The following is a 20,495-nucleotide window of genomic DNA, read 5'->3' as shown; positions in this document are numbered from 1 at the left end:
AGAAGAAAAAGCAATAAGAAAGATAAAAAGGTAATAAGAAAGAAAGGAAAAAAGAGAGCACCCGAAAAAGGAGTGTTTTTTCGCTTGCAAATTTCTGGTGCCAAATCAAATATCAGAACATCAAGTATATAACTGCCGCATAGCACCATCGTGTAAAATGAACAGCAACTGAAACATCAAAATGCTTGCTTAGGAAAAAAAAAAAAAATCCAGTAACACCTCAATAATCATTCAATTCTCTAAAAAGACAAGAAACATTCCAGACCAGAAATATAATCCAATAAAACGCTGACAAATTCCACTAAAATACTAGCTGATAAGTAAAAGGTGACCTTAAGTCCATCTAACATTGAAACAAATGAGTGGGCAGCCATCGCAAAATTTCAACTCAAATTTACTACAATCACTGATATTTCTACTCAAGAAGAGATTCTGCTTACACAACAGTGTTCTTAGTCTTCCTGGGCGCAATCTGCGACTCCGGCTGCAACATAAGAAGTGAAATTTATAAGTGATTAAACATATTCACCGGCATTAACATGCTTCAAAAACAACATAATCAAGCTGTAAAGGTTAACCACAATATTAAAAATTACCTCTTTCTTAACTGGCTCTTCCTTCTCCGACAAAATTAATTCAATGTGGCACGGAGAAGACATGTAAGCTGCAATAGACCAGTGTATAAATATTTGTCAAGCACCAAAGTGTAGATTGTCCAACTCGAGCACAAGGAAAGAGAGAGAACAGAATACTCACGGTTGATGCGGCCGTGAGCACGATAGGTGCGACGCCTCTGCTTCTGGGCTTGATTCACTTGGACGTGCGAAATGTAGAGAGCATCAACATCCAAACCCTTCACCTGAGTTTAAGAGGTGGAGAAAACATATGTTTAAAATAGGCTATTTTGATGAACCCCTGAAAAATTATCTAGTTTCCATACGCATTCCTGCAACATCTGAATTGCCATATAGGTCCCCCCCACAAAAACTTAATTTCTTAATCAATATATAACCTTGGCCTTACAAAATTTCCCCCCTCTTAACTCTCTACAAGCATCTCCTAATACAAATATTAACTTGCCCCATGAATAGGACAACTCATATATCAAGAAACTATACTTGCAATGGGTATATAAGAAAATTCAAAATTTACAGGGATGTATGTGTAACAAAGTGATTTTACAAGAGTATAAATACATAAAAGTGCTGAGCACATAATACAGAAAGGAGAATAGGAGTAAGGTTCGTACCTCCGCATTGCTTTCAGCATTCTTGAGCAGATCCAAAATGAACCTGCAAGACTTGACAGGCCAGCGGCCTTGCCCATTTGAGTGGCGGGACTTAGCCTGTGCAGTCCGGCCAACGCCTCCACAGAACCTGCGGAAGGGAATTGCTTGCTTGTGAGCAATCACATCCTCAAGGTATCTTTTAGCCTTTGCCAGCGGCAGCTTCCTAATTGCAAAAGCTGTCTCACGAGTGTTCTGTTGAAATCAACAAGATAGTAAGTTGATTGCCAGACAACTTAAATTGCAGGAAACTGCCCAGTTATATAGCAGTATTCACTTTGCCGTCCTAAAATATCAAAAACTAAATGACCCTCTTAAAACTACAAGTTTTCAGTACTTTGCTATCTATCACTTTTGCTTATAAGCCGTTGGGGGATGAAGTAAAATACTTTAAAAGTAAAATACTTTAAAAGAAAGTTAAGAAGAGAAAATAACTGTCTCATTTGGATCAAAATTTGCGGAGACAAACGAAGAGAAATTGAGAGAAAATGACCTTCCATAGCGGTCAATTTTTTTCTCCCCAAAACTAGAGAGAGAGAGAGAGAGAGAGAAAAGGAAAGTTATTTTATCTTCTTCTCTTCCTTTAATCCAAAGGACCAGAGAGAAAATTACTTTCTTACTTTTCCTTTCTTTTCTTTTTATCTCTCCTCTTTTTTATTCTTCTTTCCTCTCCAATTCTCTCCATCCGAATGAAGCATTACTGAGCCTGGCCACCTCCAAAAAAAAAAAAAAAGAGAAAAAAGCAAATAAAAATGATTATATGTGCCATTGTTTACTGAACCTTTTGTCACATAGTTTACAAAGGTTCACCCAATAACAATGTACATGATTTCCCTAAAGTTTACGAGAGAACTGTTCATGAAGACAACAGTACCCTGCTTTTTTACTTTAGGCAGTTGCAGTCCAGTTAAAATAGAACATACTGTTCATCTAGAGCAACTAAAATTCCAGCAAGGATCAAAAACTGCTCAAATGAAAAACCAAAAATTTCATTGTTATATTTAATGTCCCAGAATAAGGCCTCAAAATATTGGACTTTTTTGCATATATTTTGATGCGCATACAACAGGCAACAATATACTAACCCCTCTATGATAGTTCCTTAGTCTTATACATCATATGAACAAAAGCAGCAGGAAGATAGAGCAATACTTAGATCAACCACAATAATGTAACAGCACGAAGGATAAAAATTTTCACAAAATTAACAATAAAAACACTCAAGTACAAATACACAAAGCATAGATATATTCACAAAAAAAATTTAAAAAAACCACATTACCTTAAAGTGAACCCTCAAGTCCCGGCCCATGGCCTTGGCGGCTGCAAAAAACGAAACAAAGCAAAATAAGTAAACCCAAACCCTAAAAGTCTTCATATGCTCATCCATTACACTACAAGCAAATCCATTACACAATCACTTATTCAACTAAATCACGCACTAAATGATTCATAAAAGTGTCCGCTTTTCACTACCACGCTCAGATTGAACTATATTAAGATCGAAAACAACTAAATTACTACACGAAACAATGTGATCTTACACTTGGTAGGGTTTGTGGGCTCCCTCGAGTACTTCACCTGCGATTAACAAAGAAACGAAGTGAGAACGATACGCATCAAGAGATCGAGACGAAGAAGGAAAAGAGAAAGAAGAAGAAGAGGGTGAGGAAACCCTACCATGGCCGCGGAGAGATTGGGGAGGTGGGGGGAAATGCAGAGGAATCGCTCTCGCCGCCGCACTCCGCTTGCGAAGAGAAACCCTAGAGATGAAAGGGTATTTATAGAGAAAGGACGAAAAACTCAGTATGGACTAGTTGTTGCGTCGACGTGGTGCACCAAGTAATCTGTGGACCGCAAAATCTCACTCCTTTTCACTGTTGTCAAAACTCAAAAGTAGGTAGTTTGGTGGTCTACGGATGACGTGGTAGACTAATCTTCATGATAAAAAGTTTTAAGGTTTAAAATGAAATATGGTCAAAATTCAGGGACCACGCGATGCAATTTAGCATTAATTCTACCTAAAATCTCGTGCAAAACCCCTTTTCGTTGCGAAGCGAGCGATGACGGGAGGTCGCCGGCGAACCGCTCGCGGCGGCGCCGCGGCGGCGGCGGCGGCGGATCGCGACGCCGACGAGCCCCGGCGAGTGGGCGGCAGCGGCGGCGGCGGCGGCGCGCCCGGGAAGCGGCGGAGGGGGAGTGGTGGCGGCGACCATGGCCGCATCCGCTTGATGGACGTGAGCCTGGGAACCCTCCTAGGGCTAGGGTTAGGGTTTCTGGCCCTCCTCCTCGTCTCTCTTCTCGTGTATAACTACCGCTGGGGATCGAAGGAGGAGGATGCGGCGGTGAGGAAGGTGATGAGGGTCGTGACGCCGTTGCCGGCGCCGAAGATGATTGAGCTTCCTCAGGTGAAATGGATCCCGAACACAGGGTAAATTGTACGGATTGTCCCTTTACTGTCCCAATGTTTCTACTCGAACAGTTTAGCTCCGGAAATGTTGCATACATTGCAATTTCATTTTTAACCATAAAAAGTCTGTTTTTTTTTGAAAAAAAAAATTTCTCCTGAACAACTGTTTTCTCAATTTACTTGAAATAAGATTAAAAATGTTATTTTACAATAAAAGTTATTTTTTTTTCTTTAAATAGTCGGGTATGAGTTTGAAGAGTATAATGTGAAAGTACTAATATAGGGACCAATCGCAGTATTGAGATAGTAAAGGGACAATCCATACATTTTAGCCTAGAATCATGTAATGTTACAGAAGGATGCATATGTTAGTTAAATTGCTTGTTTTTAGTGGAAAAAATGGATTTTTTTTTTTTTTTTTTGGTTGTTGATGGAATAATGGGTTTTCGTTGAATGGTGTAGTTTCAAGGGGAGCACAAGGAGAGCTTGTACTGGGGGACCTACCGACCCCATGTTTACCTCGGGATTCGTGCCAGGTTCCAATTTTCCGTTGCGAGCTGTTCATCTGTTCTTCTTATTTTCCATAGATTGAGTTTATTGTGTGTATAAGTTTGTAATTTTTTTTTCCTTTGGGTTACATAGATAGCTTCCGGTGAAATAATCTTCCTAGCATGTTTAACTCTCTTACCATTGCATTGCTCTTCTCTTGAGTAAAATTTGTGTTTTTAGGATTGAAATGATTTAAAAACTTCAATATTCTTGTTGTCTATAGTTGGCATTTGAAAGCACTTGGCCACTTTCTCTGCAGACATTATGGCCTTCTATGGACCTCAAAAGACTTTTCAGTTTTCAGCTAATATTTACATGCGAGTAATTCATGCGATCTTTTTTGGAGCTAAAGTTCTTTTGGGTTTTCCTAAATGTTCTAATTTTATATATTTACTTTTGCAGAACACACCGGTCACTAATTGCTGGATTAATGTGGCTTGGCACAAAGAATGGACAATATTTTCTGCGTCATGTTTGCCAAGATTCTGATGAACTTAGTATATATGGGTGGACGGATCACAATGGTAGAGATTATGGACGCCAAGTGTTGATCGATCACGGCTTGTCTTTGACTACTAGTTTTTTGAAAGAGAGAGGAAAAGGCAGTGGATATGGAGGGGATTGGGCTGTTAGACTGGAAGCGCAGGATGAGAAGTAAGCGTTCGGTATTATTATTTATTATATTATTATTATTTCTTTTGCAGCAGGTATGATCTGCTATAGATTGCCCACAAAGTTTCATCGCAAATTGATTATTTCCTAATTACTTTAGATTTTGGGAATTAATTTGACACAACAGCTTGAGGAAGCTTATAACCTTGATAAATTGTAAAACTTTGTACTTGTTCACTTTGGTAATTACTTCAAGACCCTTAAAATTATGCTTGGCTGGTCATCGCAAGATATCAGTATCATGACAAACTTGTAATGGTTGTTGGCATCCATTTGGTTCATGGCAGGTCAAGTTTAACTGAACCTAAAGAGGGAGCTGTTCATTTATTCTTTTACTTGGCTGATGAAGAAGGAAAATCATTTGATATGGGTAGACAAGACTTTGAGCATCGCAATACCATCCTTTTGGCATCTGGGACCCGAAACGATGTTGGTAGTTGGGAGCTGCATCTACAATCGACCGTACGTCGTACAACATTTTATCTTTTCGTGGATCATCAACTTTTATGCTTTTTTTTTTTTTGTGTTTCCTTTGCTAAAGTATGGTGTTTGAGTAGCTGTGTCTTGTTACAGGATAATCTGGAAAAACGAATTGCTGGTTACAGATCTCTTCATATGCACAATTTAACTGAACTAGTCCAGGGTACTCTTGCAAGCCATGTAATGTCAAATTAATCCCATATGTTGCTCGATAATCTCCTAGATAGGACAAGTTCGTCTCAAACTTCTATTTTCTGTTTCACGGATGAAATTTCATCTAAATTTACTTGTTTTTGGTGCGGCCTCCTTTTCTAGGCAAGGAGAACGGGGTTCGTGCAACTGCCAGACATAGTTGAAGACTCTCCAAACATTATGGTTTATCAGGTAATGTGAATGATGAAAAAAAATAGAAAAGAATTCACCAAATAATGCCAGCCTTAAGTCTGTATAGTAATTGCTTTAAACTGTGGAATTTAGGGTCTGACCCTCTGATGTATTTGTTTGCCCTGTTTGTTTGCATCTTTGTTCCATTACACCTCAGATTTCTGTTAAGCTCCCTGCGAAAATTGATATAGTGTTTGTATCTGGAACTGATTCAACAAGTTCGAGGATAGAAGAACGAATCAACAGCCTTACAGGTACATGTGCTTCATTAGTAATCAAGTAACTAGCTATCTAATGCTACAACGTCTTTAAAATAGGCCTTTGTTGATTGAAATATGATGTTGGATAATACTTGTCCTCATCCTGCACTTTGATGTTCATTAGGAAGAAACTTATGGTCAAATTGAAGAAACTCATCTTTGCTTCTTCTTCAAAGAAATGGCAACTGATAGTTATGTAGGGAACCTGTTGGTTTTTATCCAACAAAATTAATCAAATAATTATGGGGGTTATGGGGTAAAGAGGTTGATTAATAAATGATAGAAACCTGGTGCATCTATCATTCACTATAGCGATATTTTGTTGATGATGATTCGTATTTGTTAAGTATCCATTCATTTTATAAATTCGTATTTGCTTATTTATTGTTTGTTTTGCAATTTGTTATTCATATATTTATATAGTGGGAGATGATTACCTTAATACCAATTTCTTTACATGGTTCCTCGTGCTGGTTACTACACGGATGAATTTGTCACACTTACAATATATGTTGTCTAATATTGCAACTATACTCGCAGAAGTTCTCTTTCTGAATCTGTTGCTTTGTTTTGCCTTTTGTTCGTTTGTTAGGTATTGACTTCAATGAAACTAGAGAATCACTACATGCTTTCAAAAATCATTTTAGAAACTATTTTGGAAATTGTAACCTGTAATATGGCTCATTTAAGGATTATATGGGATGGTGCAATTTACAATTTCCTTTTTCAACTCCAATGGATGATCAGTATGCATTTTTTTTTTCAACAGCTTCAGAATATACTATGGGGTAGTTTACATTATTCAGAATCATTTGAGTGGACTGTGGACAGTGTATCTACTTAAAGTACTATTTTTTATAAACTATCAGACGCCTTTAGAATTTAGATATTTGCATTTCTATTAAGCTGGTAGATGCCGAAATATTTGTGATATATATTTTTTTTGTTACCTTTATATGGACATATACTAGGTGTCTTTTTGACCAGTCGCTTGGAAGAGAAACAAAAGGATTTTGAAGACAAATATGCGAGATGCTTCAATGTGAAGGACGAGGTGAGCCTGCTGCTGATGGTTGTTACTTGTCTATTTTTATATGTATGGTGTTGTTACCACTTTCTCTGTTGCATACTTGGTGCAAAGGTTTTTATGTATGTGAACATTATGGATTTTTAATTATAAACATGTACATAAAGAATATTAAATTTATACGTTAAATTACTATACTCCAACCTGCAAATGTACTTACCACGTAAAATGTAAATTCGGCTATGATAATAATTTTTTGCAGATAGGTGAACCTTAAATCTGTGATTATAAATCTCTCTACTTCATATATTATAGCCATGCGGGTGTTGCTTTGACTCAGGATGATTCTGAAGAAATATCTGTTGGTAGGGCGGCGATAGGCAATCTTCTTGGTGGCATTGGCTATTTCTATGGCCAGTCGAGAATTGCTCTGCCGAAAGGCCTCACTGTAAGTTAACTGAGTTCAACTTTGTTCTTCTTATTTTTGTTTATACTATATGTGGTGTGTTTGATTATCTGGATTCTAGTTGTAGCTAGATATATTCCTCCTATGAGGCTAAACATTTATACTGAAACACTTAAGAATAATCATGCCTGAGGAAATTTCTCTTTGCAGCAAAAGAATGGTGATAAATCCATTTCTTATTGGCCAGCTGCACTTTTTACTGCTGTTCCCAGTAGATCGTTCTTTCCGAGGGGATTTTTGTGGGACGAAGGCTTTCATCAGCTCATCGTTTGGTTGGTTGCCCGCAATTCATATTTGGGATTTACATTCATTTTCATGTGCACCCCCTCTAATATCTGAATTTTCATATGTACTCCTAGAAAGTGTTTCAAAATGAAATGCCCTTATCTTGAGTCCGGAAGTCATCCAATTCAAGGGGGAAAGATTTGGTTTGAGTTGGAAAAAGTTTTGCTGAGAGAGGCATTTTGCAAATACACAGGTATATGTGTTAGAAACTAAGTTTTGAAATGTCACATATGAGAAATCAGTTTAATATGTAAAGTAGATAATTTTGCAGGGGTGTATATGCAAATCTTTTGTAAACTTTGCTTTCTTCTTGACGCCGACTTATATATATGTCAATGTGTAGGCGCTGGGATGTTGATATGTGCATGGATATAATTGGGCATTGGTTAGATCTTATTAATATAGATGGGTGGATTCCTCGTGAGCAAATCCTAGGAGCTGAAGCGTTGAGGTAAGTTTCTTCTCCTATTTAGTGAAGAATTTTCTATTCGAATTGTTGCAAAGAAATATTTGTAATGTGCATATGTTCGTTATATTTTGTATAATTGATTCAACTTGTTGTAAAGAAATATTTGTATTGTGCATATGTTGGTTATATTATGTATAAATTTATGTTATTTCTTTTTTCAGTAAAGTTCCTGATGAATTTGTTCTCCAGCATCCATCGAATGGGAACCCACCGACTTTATTCCTAGCTCTACGAGGTAAGCTCACTTGTCCTCTTTTTTTCTTTTTTTCCCTTTCCTAAGCTGATGAAGCTTTTATGAGATAAGCTGTAAGGTGCTCGGAGAGAGTTCAAGCCTTGGTCATCTTGTGTCTTTTAGATTAATCTATGATATGATGTTGGTTTTCATATTTATCGCCTCGTCGCAAAAGATAGTTATATTTTCTTATTAACCATTGTTATTCAACGAGTATATACTTATGAAAATAATGCGAGGCTGTGCTTTGATGCTGAATATTTGATCTATTCAGAGTTGGCAAGTGGTATAAATACAAGCAGCTTTTCAAGTGAGGAAACCAAGAAGATCTCTGCATTCCTAGAAAGAGCTTACATTCGCTTGAATGCATGGTTTCAATGGTTCAATACCATACAATCTGGTGAGTTTGACTCGTTTCTTTGTCTTTTTGCATTCTTTGAAGGTAAAATGTAAGATGAGATCATCATTACTCTAATAGTATAATGCTTATATAAAAATCAGTTGTTCATATGAACTTCGAAAAACTTTTTCACTTTTCACTTTAACCCAGTCTTTGGTTCCCAGGGAAGCATAAAGGCACCTTTTATTGGCATGGAAGAGACAACACAACAAGAAGGGAATTGAATCCTAAGGTTTTCTAAACGCCCTTTCTTGTACTCAACTTTTTATTATATTTTGCCATTTTTATGCTCCAATTCACTTCTTTTAATTTAAAACCATTGTATTCTAGACTTTGACATCTGGGTTAGACGATTACCCTCGCGCATCTCACCCTAATGATGAGGAGCGCCATGTAGATCTGAGATGTTGGATGCTTCTAGCTTCGGATTGCATGCATTCAATTGCAGAGCATCTCAACATGAAAAGCGATTTAGAAAAGGTATCATAGTTTATTTGGGCCTTTTACATGTACATAGGCAATCATCTATTTTAAATATGTATTCATGCAAATAAGAATTTTCCTGTGTGCCCGTTGAAACTGCAGTTTCTACACAGATGACTTTTAAGTTAGGGAATTATTCAATTCACGGGGGAGGTTTGTCTTCAATAAGAAAAGTATTTTCTAAGAGCAGCGCTTTTGCAAGTGTAGGGTATCTTTGTAAGGAAGCATTTTTCAGAGCACATATATGAAATTCAGATTTGCAAGGATGCATATAGAAATTGGTAATTTTGCAAGGATTATATATGCAAATGTAACTGGTTTTATGATTGATGCACACAATGAAGGATTTTTTTCGTTCTATGTAATTAGCATTGTGATGGAACTTGTGCAGGATTATAATTTGATGTCCAAACAACTTTCAAACTTTGAGGTCCTCAATCAGGTAATCTATGTTTTCTTGCCAGCCAAAATAAAAAATATTACTTAGAAATCTATAAGGTACTGGACAACATATAGTGGAGGGCGTTTTTGACATCATAACCTATTGCATTTATTTTGCTTCTGACTTTCTGTTCTCTATAGCAAAAATTTAAGACAACAAACTTATTTCGTCTCCTGCTCATTTTGTTACAATAACGTGGTCCAAGTGAGTTTTTTCTCCGTCTGTATTACGTGAAATGTCTTGAAGTGTTGCTAAATTGATTTTTATTTCTTGAATTGGGTAAGATGCTCAGTGACCCTCCTCTAATCTGTTTGGCAACAATAATAGCAAATATAAAGAAACGTGCTTCTTTAAGGAACATTTCACGTTAAAACTAGATGGAAAATTTTGGACTATAATTCAGAAAGAAAAAAGAGAATCAAAATAAAATTGTCTATTATTTGTCAGTTTTGAGCTTATTACTGTTGCATTTATTTTGGCCAGATGCATTTGGATGATACTTCTGGAGCATACTATGATTTTGGGAACCACACAGAGAAGGTTAGTTAACTTGTTTCATATTGAAGGAGTTATAACGAAACAATATATTTTTACATGTATTTTGAAAGTAAATTGTGCAGCCTCATTAAGTTATTTGCAAATTATGAAAACCTAGCACCTTCACTTCAGAAATTAGTTACAATTTTGTAATTGCGAGCAAATAGGCGGAATTGATTATTTCTCGTTGCTTGCTATAAAAAAGAGCAAAAGGGCAAAGAATGTACAGGGTGGTGCTTTAACTTCTCAGTTCATTTGTTGCATCTCACGCGGATTTAATCAGCATTCTAAAATTTATTTGTTAGTAAAGTTCATTCTTGATTGCTTGCTCTAGTTGTTGCTCTTATATGGTACTGTTTTTGCTTTCACATTCTAATTTTAGGTTCGCCTGAGATGGTACGAGGTAAGAAGCAACGAGATGATGAAAAGAGAGCTCTTAAGAGAAACCCTGGAAAAGCCTCAGCTACAATTGGTTCCCCATGTTGGTTATGTGAGCCTTTTCCCATTTATGATGGGTATCATTCCACCTGTAAGCGAAATTCAAGCGTGTCTTTGTCTAAGACCTTCTATTATATAGGATAGATTGTTGATAGATATATCAAAATAAGCAATAATTTTTTTTTCTTTTCCAGGAATCGTGGATTCTTGAAAAACAGCTAGATCTTATCTCCAACCGCTCAATCTTGTGGACTGATTACGGACTTCGTTCGCTTTCCAAAACAAGGTATTCCTGCTTAGCAATCTATTTTAGTTGAGCGCGATGAAAAAAATGAATAGCATTGTTCTCCCTTTATGCGTGCAAAAAGGTTAAAAGAAGAATAGCATTGCTCTCCCGTCGTTGTAAGCTCTTTTTAAAAAAAAAAAAAAAAATTAAATCTAGACCTTAGTTGGAAAATGCTGTATTCTTATCGATTTCATTCACTGTTATAGCTCGTTGTACATGAAACGCAATACGGAGCACGACCCGCCATATTGGAGAGGCCCCATTTGGATGAACATGAACTACATGATTCTTTCGGCACTAAATCATTATGCACAAGGTAACAAACTGATGCTAAAGCCTCAAATAGCTTAATATATATCTCTCTTAATTATTTAAACATATGCAATCTCTAACCCCTCAATTATGCTGCAGAGGATGGACCGTACAAGGCGAGAGCAGGAGAATTGTACCAGGAGCTCAGGTCTAACTTGATCAGGTACCTGACCTTTATTTCTTAAACTCTAAAATGAGAGTTTAAAAGGAGGAACGGCAAACGAGCTTTAACATACATACCCCCTGCGAAATCATCTATTTATTACATATATTCGTCTTGTGAAATCAGAATCTTCGTATCATATGAAAACTCAGATTTTTGCAGCGATCTATATTCGGATACATAATTGTGTTCAGAATGTATATATCTGAAGGGAAAAAACCGATTCGAGGCTGGTCTTCAGCCCTATCTCACTGTTTCTTCATCACTAACAACAGGAACGTTGTGCGGAACTACTACGAAAGTGGCTTCTTGTGGGAAAATTACGACCAAAAGAACAAGGGAAAGGGCAAAGGCGCGCGGCCTTTTACCGGTTGGACCTCGCTCGTGGTCTTGATGATGGCGGAGGCGTATCCGAGCCTACACAGATGATCTCCTCGTAAACAAGTTTGAAGACATTGTTCGCTCGAATTGGCGATCGATGGAGAAAGAGAAGCGCCTTCATCCTGTGGCTTTTAACACGCTATTTATACGTCGAGGCGATCGCGAGATTTAAAAGAACTACTGTATCCAATAAATCTAATGATTATTTCTGTATAAGTTACTGTTGATTCGGTCCTAGATTATACCTTAAAACCCTTTTTTGCCTCTTTTTCGTTGTACCTGACATTTTTACATAATAATTTCCGGAGTTCCAAGTTAGCATTGATACTTGATAGTAAGCAATGATTTTTTTTTTTTTTTCCTTCTTACTTTTACTTTCAAATGTTGGCTAATGAATATATTTATTTTATAAAAGGTCTGCAAATTGTTTTAACTGAACGAACTTTATATTTTGTCGAAAATAAAAAATGAAAAATAAAAAATAGTTAATTTTTGTTTTTGTATGTTTTGTTTGTTTCCGTATGTAATATTGCGTTCCGTATATTGCGATCAGTCGGTTACGATATATTTTCTGCGATCCCATCAGAGAACGCAGAAGCATATCTCTATATGCTTTTTTTTTAATTTTATTTTATCTAATAGCGTTATATAAACTTCAAAACCAAACTAAACCTACTAAACCTAAATATGTTATCATTTTTTATTTTTTGTTTTAAAAGCAAGTGATTAACATTGTCCCATCTACAAGCATGGCATATTATCGTTCTATTTAATTATTATTATTAATATTGTACTTGAGGAGCCAAGCAAAAACAAAACCCATCCTTTCACGCCACTTTGCATCCGCATAACTATTTCGTATGCGACTGTAATTAACTCCAACTACTGGTGGACCCGCTTCATCGCGTTGTCATGCACCGCTCAAATAGGAACGGAGAAGTAAATATTTTTTACGTAAGAAAATCGAAATATGGTGGGGATAAACACCGATCAAAAGACATGAGACAATCCAAAAAGCACTTGATCATGATAAAATTTGTAAGTTTAGGAACGGGAATTGAGGTCAGAGTAGGGATGCAAACGGATCCGGGTTGGTGGAGCTCCCGCCCCGATCCGTCCCGAATGGGGCAGTAAACGAGAGGAAATAAACGAATTCGGGGCAGAAAACGGGGTAGTTTTATGATCCGAGGCGGATACGGGTAGGAAACTGAAAAATTTTTTATCCGCCCCGAATCCGCCCTGCCCCGAATCCATCCCGAATCCGTCCCGAAAACTATTTCTATATTTTTTTAAAATATCCCTAAAAAATGATATATTTATAAAAAAAAACCCAATTATATTAGCTCTCATAGTCTCATTTTGCAACTTTGAATTTTATTACGAATTGTGATTGATATTTTTAATTTTTATAGTTGATATTGTTATTTATATATAACTTGATAATATTATCAATTAATATTAAAAATTTTGTTGATTTATATTTACAAAATGTTAATAATATTAAAATTTGTAAAACAAATACTATTTGGCTGGGCGGATTCGGGGCGCCGGCGAGAGGCGGGTTATGAGGCGGGGCGGATTATGGGATAACTATTTCCAATCCGTCACGAATTCGGGACGGGAGGCGGGGCAGACTTTTATTTATCACCTGTACTTAGTGTATCCGTACTCCTCAAGCACCGTACACAAATATTAACATGTCATAAAATTTAAAATCTAGTACACTAAATAGATTTGACCTACACCATTGAATATTTATTATTAATACATCAAATAATTAACGGCACAAAAAAAAAAAATTAATTTATGTATAAATTTAATGTATAGATATTATAAATATCATAGAAATAAAAATGGGAACTTAGATTCTGATTTTAAGTCTTCTATGGCAGATATTTTTATACACCCGGTGCATCATCTGATGATGGTAGGATTATTTTGGGCAGTTAACAATTGCCGTGGTGGACGGTATCTAGCGATCAGCTTTTATATATATATATATTTTTGAACTAGGCTGCAATAATATCAATAATATCCAGTTACTGGTGCTATTAGTTTTTTAGTTCTTGAATTGAGAATCGTACGGTTATAATGATGTGGGCCCCTAGGATTGAGTGGGTGGTTGGTTGAATATTATAATCTAACGAATAGAAATAATTAAATGGTTAAATCTAACGGTGGAAAACTCGATAGCACCAAACTCTTGTGCTATCGATAGTATTCCAGCCGGGCTCTTTTTTTTTTTATAGAAAAGCTTCAAATACCATTCCCACTTTCTTACTTTAGTACCATATAGTTTAAAATGTATCAATTTAGTACCTGTAATTCTCTTTTTTTATTATTTCTTTCACTATTTTTTTATTAAATCAGTGATAAAATTAAAATTAAAAGATACTAAAATGAATATTCGATAAATTTAGATGGAGTATCTGAAGTTTTTTGTATATAATTTAATAAAATATTAATAGAGGAACTGGTAAAAAGAGAAAAAATAAAATCATAGAATATTAAATTGATACATTTTAAATCAAAGGATACTAAAGTGAAAAAGTATAAAATTACGGGGGTGATATTTAAAGTTTATCAAAAAACATACTCTTTAGCGACGTCCCCATGAAAGTGTCTATGCGATCGTTCGGTTCCAGTCTGATAACGAACCACACCCCCTCCTCNTTGAATTGGACTGGAATATTATCAATAGCATCAAGTTATTAGTATTATTAATTTTTTAGTCCTTGGATTGAGAATTATGCGGTTAGGATTATGTGGGTTCCTAGGATTGAGTGGGTGGTTGGTTGAATAGTATAATTTAACGAGTAAAAATAATTAAAAGGTTTAATCTAACAGTGGAAAACTCGATAGCACCAAACCCTTGTGCTATCGATAGTATTCCAGCCGGACTCTTTTTTTTATGGAAAAGCTTCAAATATCATTTCCACTTTCTTACTTTAGTACCATATAATTTAAAATGTATCAATTTAGTACATATAATTCTATTTTTTATTTTATTATTATTATTATTTTTATTAAATCAGCAACAAAATTAAAATTAAAAAGTATTAAAATGAATATTCGATAAATTTAGGTGGAGTATATGAAGTTTTTTGTATATAATTTAATAAAATATTAACAGAGGAACCGGTAAAGAGAAAAAATAAAATAACAGAATATTAAATTGATATACTTTAATTCAAAGAATACTAAAGTGAAAAAGTATAAAATTACAGGGGTGATATTTAAAGTTTATCCTTTTTTTTTTTTTAAATACTCTTTACCGACGTCCCCATGAAAGTGTCTCTATGCGATCGTTCGGTGCCGCTCTGATAACGAACCACACCCCCTCCTCCTCTTCTCTCTCTCTCTCTCTCTCTCTCTCTCTGTCTCTGTCTCCGCCCATGGCGACGAAGCGATCGTTCGCCCTCTCCATTGGGGCTTCGCTTCTTTTCCTTATCTCTTTGTCCCTCCTCCTCTCCAACTTGGATCTCCGCCCCCGCCTCTTCTCCTTCTCACTCCCCATCTCCTCCACCTCTCAATGCTCCTCCTCCTCCTCGGGCGGCGGCGGCGGCGGCCTTCGAGCGCCTCCACCTCTCAGGGTCTTCATGTACGACCTCCCACGCCGCTTCAACCTCGGCATGCTTGACTCCTCCGGCGGCGATGGCGGCGATGGAGGATCTAGGTTTCCGGCGTGGCCCAGGGGCACTGGGATCAAGAGGCAGCACAGCGTGGAGTATTGGATGATGGCGTCGCTGGTGGGGCGCGATGGGGGAGAGGAGGAGTGGGCGGAGGCGGAGGCGGTTAGGGTTTTGGATGGGGAGGAGGCGGACGTGTTCTTCGTCCCCTTCTTCTCGTCGCTGAGCTTCAACGTTCATGGGCACAACATGACCGATCCGGATACCGAGATCGATCGGCAGCTTCAGGTAATGTTCTTGGATTTATGTCATTTATTGCTCTTCCAAGTGACAGTGTTGCTTCTTTTCTATTTCTGAATTGTTAATTCCCTTTTTTTTATTATTATTAACTTAGAATATAGGGTCTTTTGCAGGGAAATTGGTGACTTTTGTTATATCAGCATATAATTGTTATTTTATACTATCTTTCAGTGCAGGGCAAGCAACAGAATTAAAAAATTGATGCTTGGTGATTAAATTAGGAATTGGTTAGATTGTTGGCTTCTAAAAGTTGCATATTTAAATAGAAAATATAGATCTCTTTTGCAAATGTTATTTGAACCTAACATTCACTAATCTACAGCAATTGGGCAACATCTTATGGTCTCTTTAGTAGATTCATTCTATTGATCTGGAGTTTTTAGGATCTTCATGCTGATTTTTGTTTGGTAAGTTGTGATGTCATCAAATGTTTCTCCATTTCCCTCTCGCATATAGTGCTCTTATTTATTTAATTATGGAAGCTGGATCTTTGTTTATTGAGATATAGGAATCAAAATGATGTGGAGAGAGTGTTTTGTCAATGCTTAACTGCTGTTAAGGTTACAATTAAGATAAATCATTCAATCTAGATTCCGAAGCGCTATTCTTAGTTTCCAGAAAAGCAGTAACCTGTGGCCCTGCATATTTGTCTGCAAATCAATGCAGTCGGTCGCCTTTCCATTCCATTAATCCTTCGCCGAGATAGTTTGTCACATTATTGCCAATTTTGTGGTGGCAGGTCGACATTTTGGATATTTTGTGGAAATCCAAATACTGGAAACGATCAGCTGGCCGTGATCATGTTATTCCCATGCATCATCCTAATGCTTTTAGGTTTCTTCGGGATCTTGTAAACGCATCGATACTCATTGTTGCAGATTTTGCACGTTACCCCCGAGACGTGTCTTTTCTGAGCAAAGATGTTGTAGCCCCTTATGTGCATGTTGTTGATTCCTTTACGGATGATGATTCTCCTGACCCATTTAATTCACGGCCTACTCTTCTCTTCTTCCGAGGTCGTACCGTCAGGAAAGATGTATGTATTTTGTCATTTCAATGGAGTTATTTGGTTGGTCTTTTTTTTTTTGCAAAAAAATTCACATTTTTTTTGTAATTTTGCAGAGGGGGACATTTTATCACTTTTGCAATTTTAGCCTAATAATTGACTGTTGTGACCATGTATTTCAAAGCCACCACTACCAGTGCACAGATTTGATTAGTAGATGCAAAGTTTTGAACTGCAGCTGCATACTCTCAAAGATGTTTTTCTCATTCAAAATTATGTATTAATCATTCAAAACTGTGCATTGCCCATTCAAAAATTGAATGCTGTGCATCATGGTCATGTAGTGGAGGAGCAGTTTGATTCTAATAGTTGAAATGCAGGCTGAAATTGTAAAAATATCAAATGTTACTTCTTCTGAAAAATGAGAAAGTAGACTCTGTTGGTAAAAAGGTTGAAAAACTTTTGTCCTTTTGTACGCTACACTGAAGTGATTATGTGGGGCTGCTTGTTTGTGCAGGAAGGGAAAATCCGTTCTCATTTAGCAAAGATGTTACAAGGCTACAATGATGTGCATTTTGAGAACAGCCTTGCAACTGGCCATGGCATACAAGCAGTAAGTTGGTGATCCTTTTCTATCCTTCCTCTCCTTCCTCCGATGCATATGATTCACGGCTGTTCATAGCTTTATTTATTTATTTATTTATTTATTTTTGTGTGTCTGGGTTGTGGCATGATTCAATTAATGAACAACCCAACCACACCAACACCCCCTTGAGACTGGCATCATATGTTAAGAACATTTGGTATGCCTGTTGCACCTTTTGCGTTCAGGATCGGTACGAATGATACTTGGGCGTGGCATGTTGACATCTCTAATTGCCCAGACATTCTTCTTGGAATAGGCGAATGGAATACTTACACATCCATCTTATCTTGGTTAGGATTGGCAATCTGTATCCGAACCTTTTTTATTCTTTATACCTGTCTGTTATGGCAGCATAATTTTAGAATGACATGTTCCATTTGTTTTGACTCCTAGAAACATATTCTTGTTCCCAATCTTGAATTTTTAATTTTCTTTGTTGGGAAAGCTAGGTAATTAGTGAGACATCTTGTCTTCTGCATCATACTTGAAAAAAGAAACCCTCAATTCCTCAAACCAGAATATGCTAGGCTTGGCGAATTATCATAATCTTAATATTTAAAACATTTTAACTACTCTCTAACACAAATAAAAAATAAATAAATCTCTCTGTTCTCTTTTCCCAGTCCACTGAAGGGATGCGGATGTCCAAATTCTGCCTCCACCCTGCCGGTGACACTCCCTCCTCATGCCGACTCTTCGACGCCATCATCAGTCACTGTGTCCCTGTAATCATCAGTGATCGTATTGAGCTTCCTTTCGAAAACGAGATCGATTACACTGAATTCTCTCTCTTCTTCTCTGTGGAAGAAGCTCTTCAACCCAATTACTTAATCACTCAGCTTAGGCAGTTCCCCAAACAGAGGTGGATTGAGATGTGGGGAAAATTAAAGAATGTGTCTCACCACTTTGAATTTCAGCACCCTGCGAAAAAGGGTGATGCCGTAAATATGATATGGAGGCAAGTGAGAAATAAGCTGCCTGCGGTCAATCTTGAGGTGCATCGGAGCAGGAGATTAAAAATACCAGATTGGTGGTGATGAAGCAGTTGATTTTGTGTACATTAGGCTTGCTGAACGATGTACAGTTTTAGATTATCATGGGGATTTTACAGAGGTAATTCACCTTTTCTTTTATTTTGCAACTTCAATCTGCCTTTTTTCATTTTTGTAACTATGGAGTAAGATATATTTTTCTGGATCAAAATGCCTGTGGCCCTCTGCACAATAAATCTATTGCTAGAGTTCCAGCTATGGGCATTTTGCTCCACGAAAGGATTGCTTTTAGTTCAAACCTGCACAGAGTGAAAAAAAAAGAAAAAAAAAAAGAAAAAGAAGTAAACCATAGTTGCAAAATGACTGAAAGGATGGATAGAAACTGATATGGAAAGGGCCTAGAGATCGTTGATGATGATAGAAACTGATACGGAATAGAAGTTGGTATACATATGGTGTAGCTTGCTCACTGTTGATTCATCTCAGCCAGTCCTTTGGGTGATCAACGGTTCTGGTTAGACGCACCAGCTTTCTTGCTTTTCAGATTAGCGATATAGACAAGTTCTATTACTACTCGTTATCCGTCGTTTACTTCTGAAACCCTTATACTGATTCTTTTTTTCATTTATCAAAGGTTAGATAGTGAATAAATGGCTACTGTAGCCATTCTTGACTGTTTTCCATAGAAATTGGTTTCCTTGGAAATGTATTTAAACTAACTAAATTAGTCAGATTATATAGATGCTATTGCTTTATGTTTATGGATGCTTTTCCTCTGTGTTGGAAAGTTTTGGAATGTGGAAGCTTGATGCTGAGAAGCTATGAATTTGAGAATTAAATAACCTTGAGGCAATCTTCCCCTCAAATTTTTTATTACGTGTGTTGGTTTTTGTTGTCAACATTGGAACTGCATTAAAATAATTATTATAAAGTTCCGAAAAAATTAAAACAATTGTTGTTTTTCTGATCGTCTTTTTTTTTTGAAAGAAAAACTATGATGTTTCTGATCTTATGCATGTAGAATGTGATTTTTATCCACTTTTTCTATTGTTATCATATACTTCATTTATTTGAAATCTAACTTGATATCTTAGTTTTAAATTGGATTAGGATTCTGATTCGGATTGGGATCTCTATATAATACCATTTTGGTGGAGAAACCTAATAAGTGAGAAAGCAAAGTTGGTAAACTGATGTATTGTGGGTACACCTAGCTCTTCATTCACTTTCAGTAGTCAGATATTTGATAATTTATTTCCTTGAAAGGAACATTAGGTGTGGTTCCAATACAGGAGGTGTCTTTTTTTTGGCCAATTAAGTAGAATCTTCAATACTAACTTGACTTTTCCCAAAAGTATGGCCAAAAAAACATTATCAAACCATCCGATTAGTCTGAACTGAATCTGAGTCGGTTTAGTCCTTAGAAAATGTATCATGATCTAGACCGATCCGACCGAACCCGGGCTCGTCAACACACCCGCTAAACATGTCTTAGTCGAAGATTCGGCGAGACTGGCTAAGGATTTTCCTAGGATGACAATATTTATTGAAGAGTCCTTTTCTCATGCAGTGACAAACAAGCAATGCTTGACCCACATTGTTTTCCCCCACTTCTTGATTTGTACTAGTTGTTCTGGCCCTGTGGTAGGCACTCAGCTTGGACACAACAATTTGTAGGATCTTTTTGCTTATATATTCCTGCAAATATGCAAAAACTCAAAATTTTTATTTATTTACGCGCATATTCGTATTAGATAATAAACCACTTCATTGCAGCCACTCACTCAATAAACCACATTTCACCTTTATTGAAAGTATTTGCGCACTTCTAATGCTATGTTTTAGCATTCAAAGTTTAGATAGTAAATAGTAATTCGGGCAAAATTTAGATACTTTTGTTAAAGGTTATTATATTCTAAAATGAAATACAAATACACTTGAAATCACTAGACCAATTTTTG

General features: G+C 36.6%; 3 protein-coding genes across 3 annotated transcripts; 2 read left to right on the top strand and 1 right to left on the bottom strand.

The window, feature by feature from the left end:
- LOC109716926 (60S ribosomal protein L17) lies at positions 170 to 3,109 on the bottom strand. The gene is made up of 7 exons (XM_020242547.1): positions 2,966 to 3,109; positions 2,830 to 2,866; positions 2,568 to 2,608; positions 1,250 to 1,480; positions 757 to 859; positions 597 to 664; positions 170 to 484 (listed from the first exon to the last, which is right to left on the bottom strand). The coding sequence occupies exons 1-7, from the start codon at positions 2,966 to 2,968 to the stop codon at positions 437 to 439; spliced, it is 531 nt and encodes a 176-aa protein (XP_020098136.1). The 5' UTR covers positions 2,969 to 3,109; the 3' UTR covers positions 170 to 436.
- On the top strand, positions 3,319 to 12,009 carry LOC109712102 (mannosyl-oligosaccharide glucosidase GCS1). The gene is made up of 22 exons (XM_020235534.1): positions 3,319 to 3,693; positions 4,158 to 4,231; positions 4,647 to 4,898; positions 5,204 to 5,378; positions 5,490 to 5,576; positions 5,712 to 5,780; positions 5,938 to 6,034; positions 7,012 to 7,094; positions 7,408 to 7,515; positions 7,684 to 7,805; positions 8,162 to 8,269; positions 8,449 to 8,522; positions 8,794 to 8,919; positions 9,084 to 9,151; positions 9,250 to 9,399; positions 9,794 to 9,844; positions 10,328 to 10,384; positions 10,764 to 10,910; positions 11,014 to 11,105; positions 11,312 to 11,421; positions 11,517 to 11,580; positions 11,856 to 12,009. Exons 1-22 carry the CDS (start codon positions 3,349 to 3,351, stop codon positions 12,007 to 12,009), a joined length of 2,613 nt encoding a protein of 870 aa, XP_020091123.1. The 5' UTR covers positions 3,319 to 3,348.
- LOC109712108 (probable arabinosyltransferase ARAD1) lies at positions 15,747 to 19,299 on the top strand. The gene is made up of 5 exons (XM_020235538.1): positions 15,747 to 15,878; positions 16,213 to 16,297; positions 16,630 to 16,926; positions 17,414 to 17,509; positions 18,166 to 19,299. The coding sequence occupies exons 3-5, from the start codon at positions 16,702 to 16,704 to the stop codon at positions 18,577 to 18,579; spliced, it is 735 nt and encodes a 244-aa protein (XP_020091127.1). The 5' UTR covers positions 15,747 to 15,878; positions 16,213 to 16,297; positions 16,630 to 16,701; the 3' UTR covers positions 18,580 to 19,299.

The sequence above is a fragment of the Ananas comosus genome, linkage group 1 (genome assembly GCF_001540865.1).
Source record: "Ananas comosus cultivar F153 linkage group 1, ASM154086v1, whole genome shotgun sequence".
NCBI lineage: Eukaryota > Viridiplantae > Streptophyta > Magnoliopsida > Poales > Bromeliaceae > Ananas > Ananas comosus.
This window is presented reverse-complemented; position numbering and strand designations above follow the sequence as displayed.

Bases quoted from the DNA above. Each gene is read 5' to 3' on its own strand.
- LOC109716926 (XM_020242547.1), bottom strand. The intron at 665-756 runs GTGAGTATTCTG...GGTCTATTGCAG, and splicing joins TGCTCACGGCCGCATCAACC to CTTACATGTCTTCTCCGTGC. The intron at 485-596 runs GTAATTTTTAAT...CTTATGTTGCAG, and splicing joins AAGAGCCAGTTAAGAAAGAG to CCGGAGTCGCAGATTGCGCC.
- LOC109712102 (XM_020235534.1), top strand. From the start codon at position 3,349: ATGACGGGAGGTCGCCGGCGAACCGCTCGCGGCGGCGCCGCGGCGGCG. The intron at 8,920-9,083 runs GTGAGTTTGACT...TTTGGTTCCCAG, and splicing joins GTTCAATACCATACAATCTG to GGAAGCATAAAGGCACCTTT. The intron at 11,106-11,311 runs GTATTCCTGCTT...TCACTGTTATAG, and splicing joins CGTTCGCTTTCCAAAACAAG to CTCGTTGTACATGAAACGCA.
- LOC109712108 (XM_020235538.1), top strand. From the start codon at position 16,702: ATGCATCATCCTAATGCTTTTAGGTTTCTTCGGGATCTTGTAAACGCA. The intron at 16,927-17,413 runs GTATGTATTTTG...TTGTTTGTGCAG, and splicing joins GTCGTACCGTCAGGAAAGAT to GAAGGGAAAATCCGTTCTCA. The intron at 17,510-18,165 runs GTAAGTTGGTGA...CTCTTTTCCCAG, and splicing joins CTGGCCATGGCATACAAGCA to TCCACTGAAGGGATGCGGAT.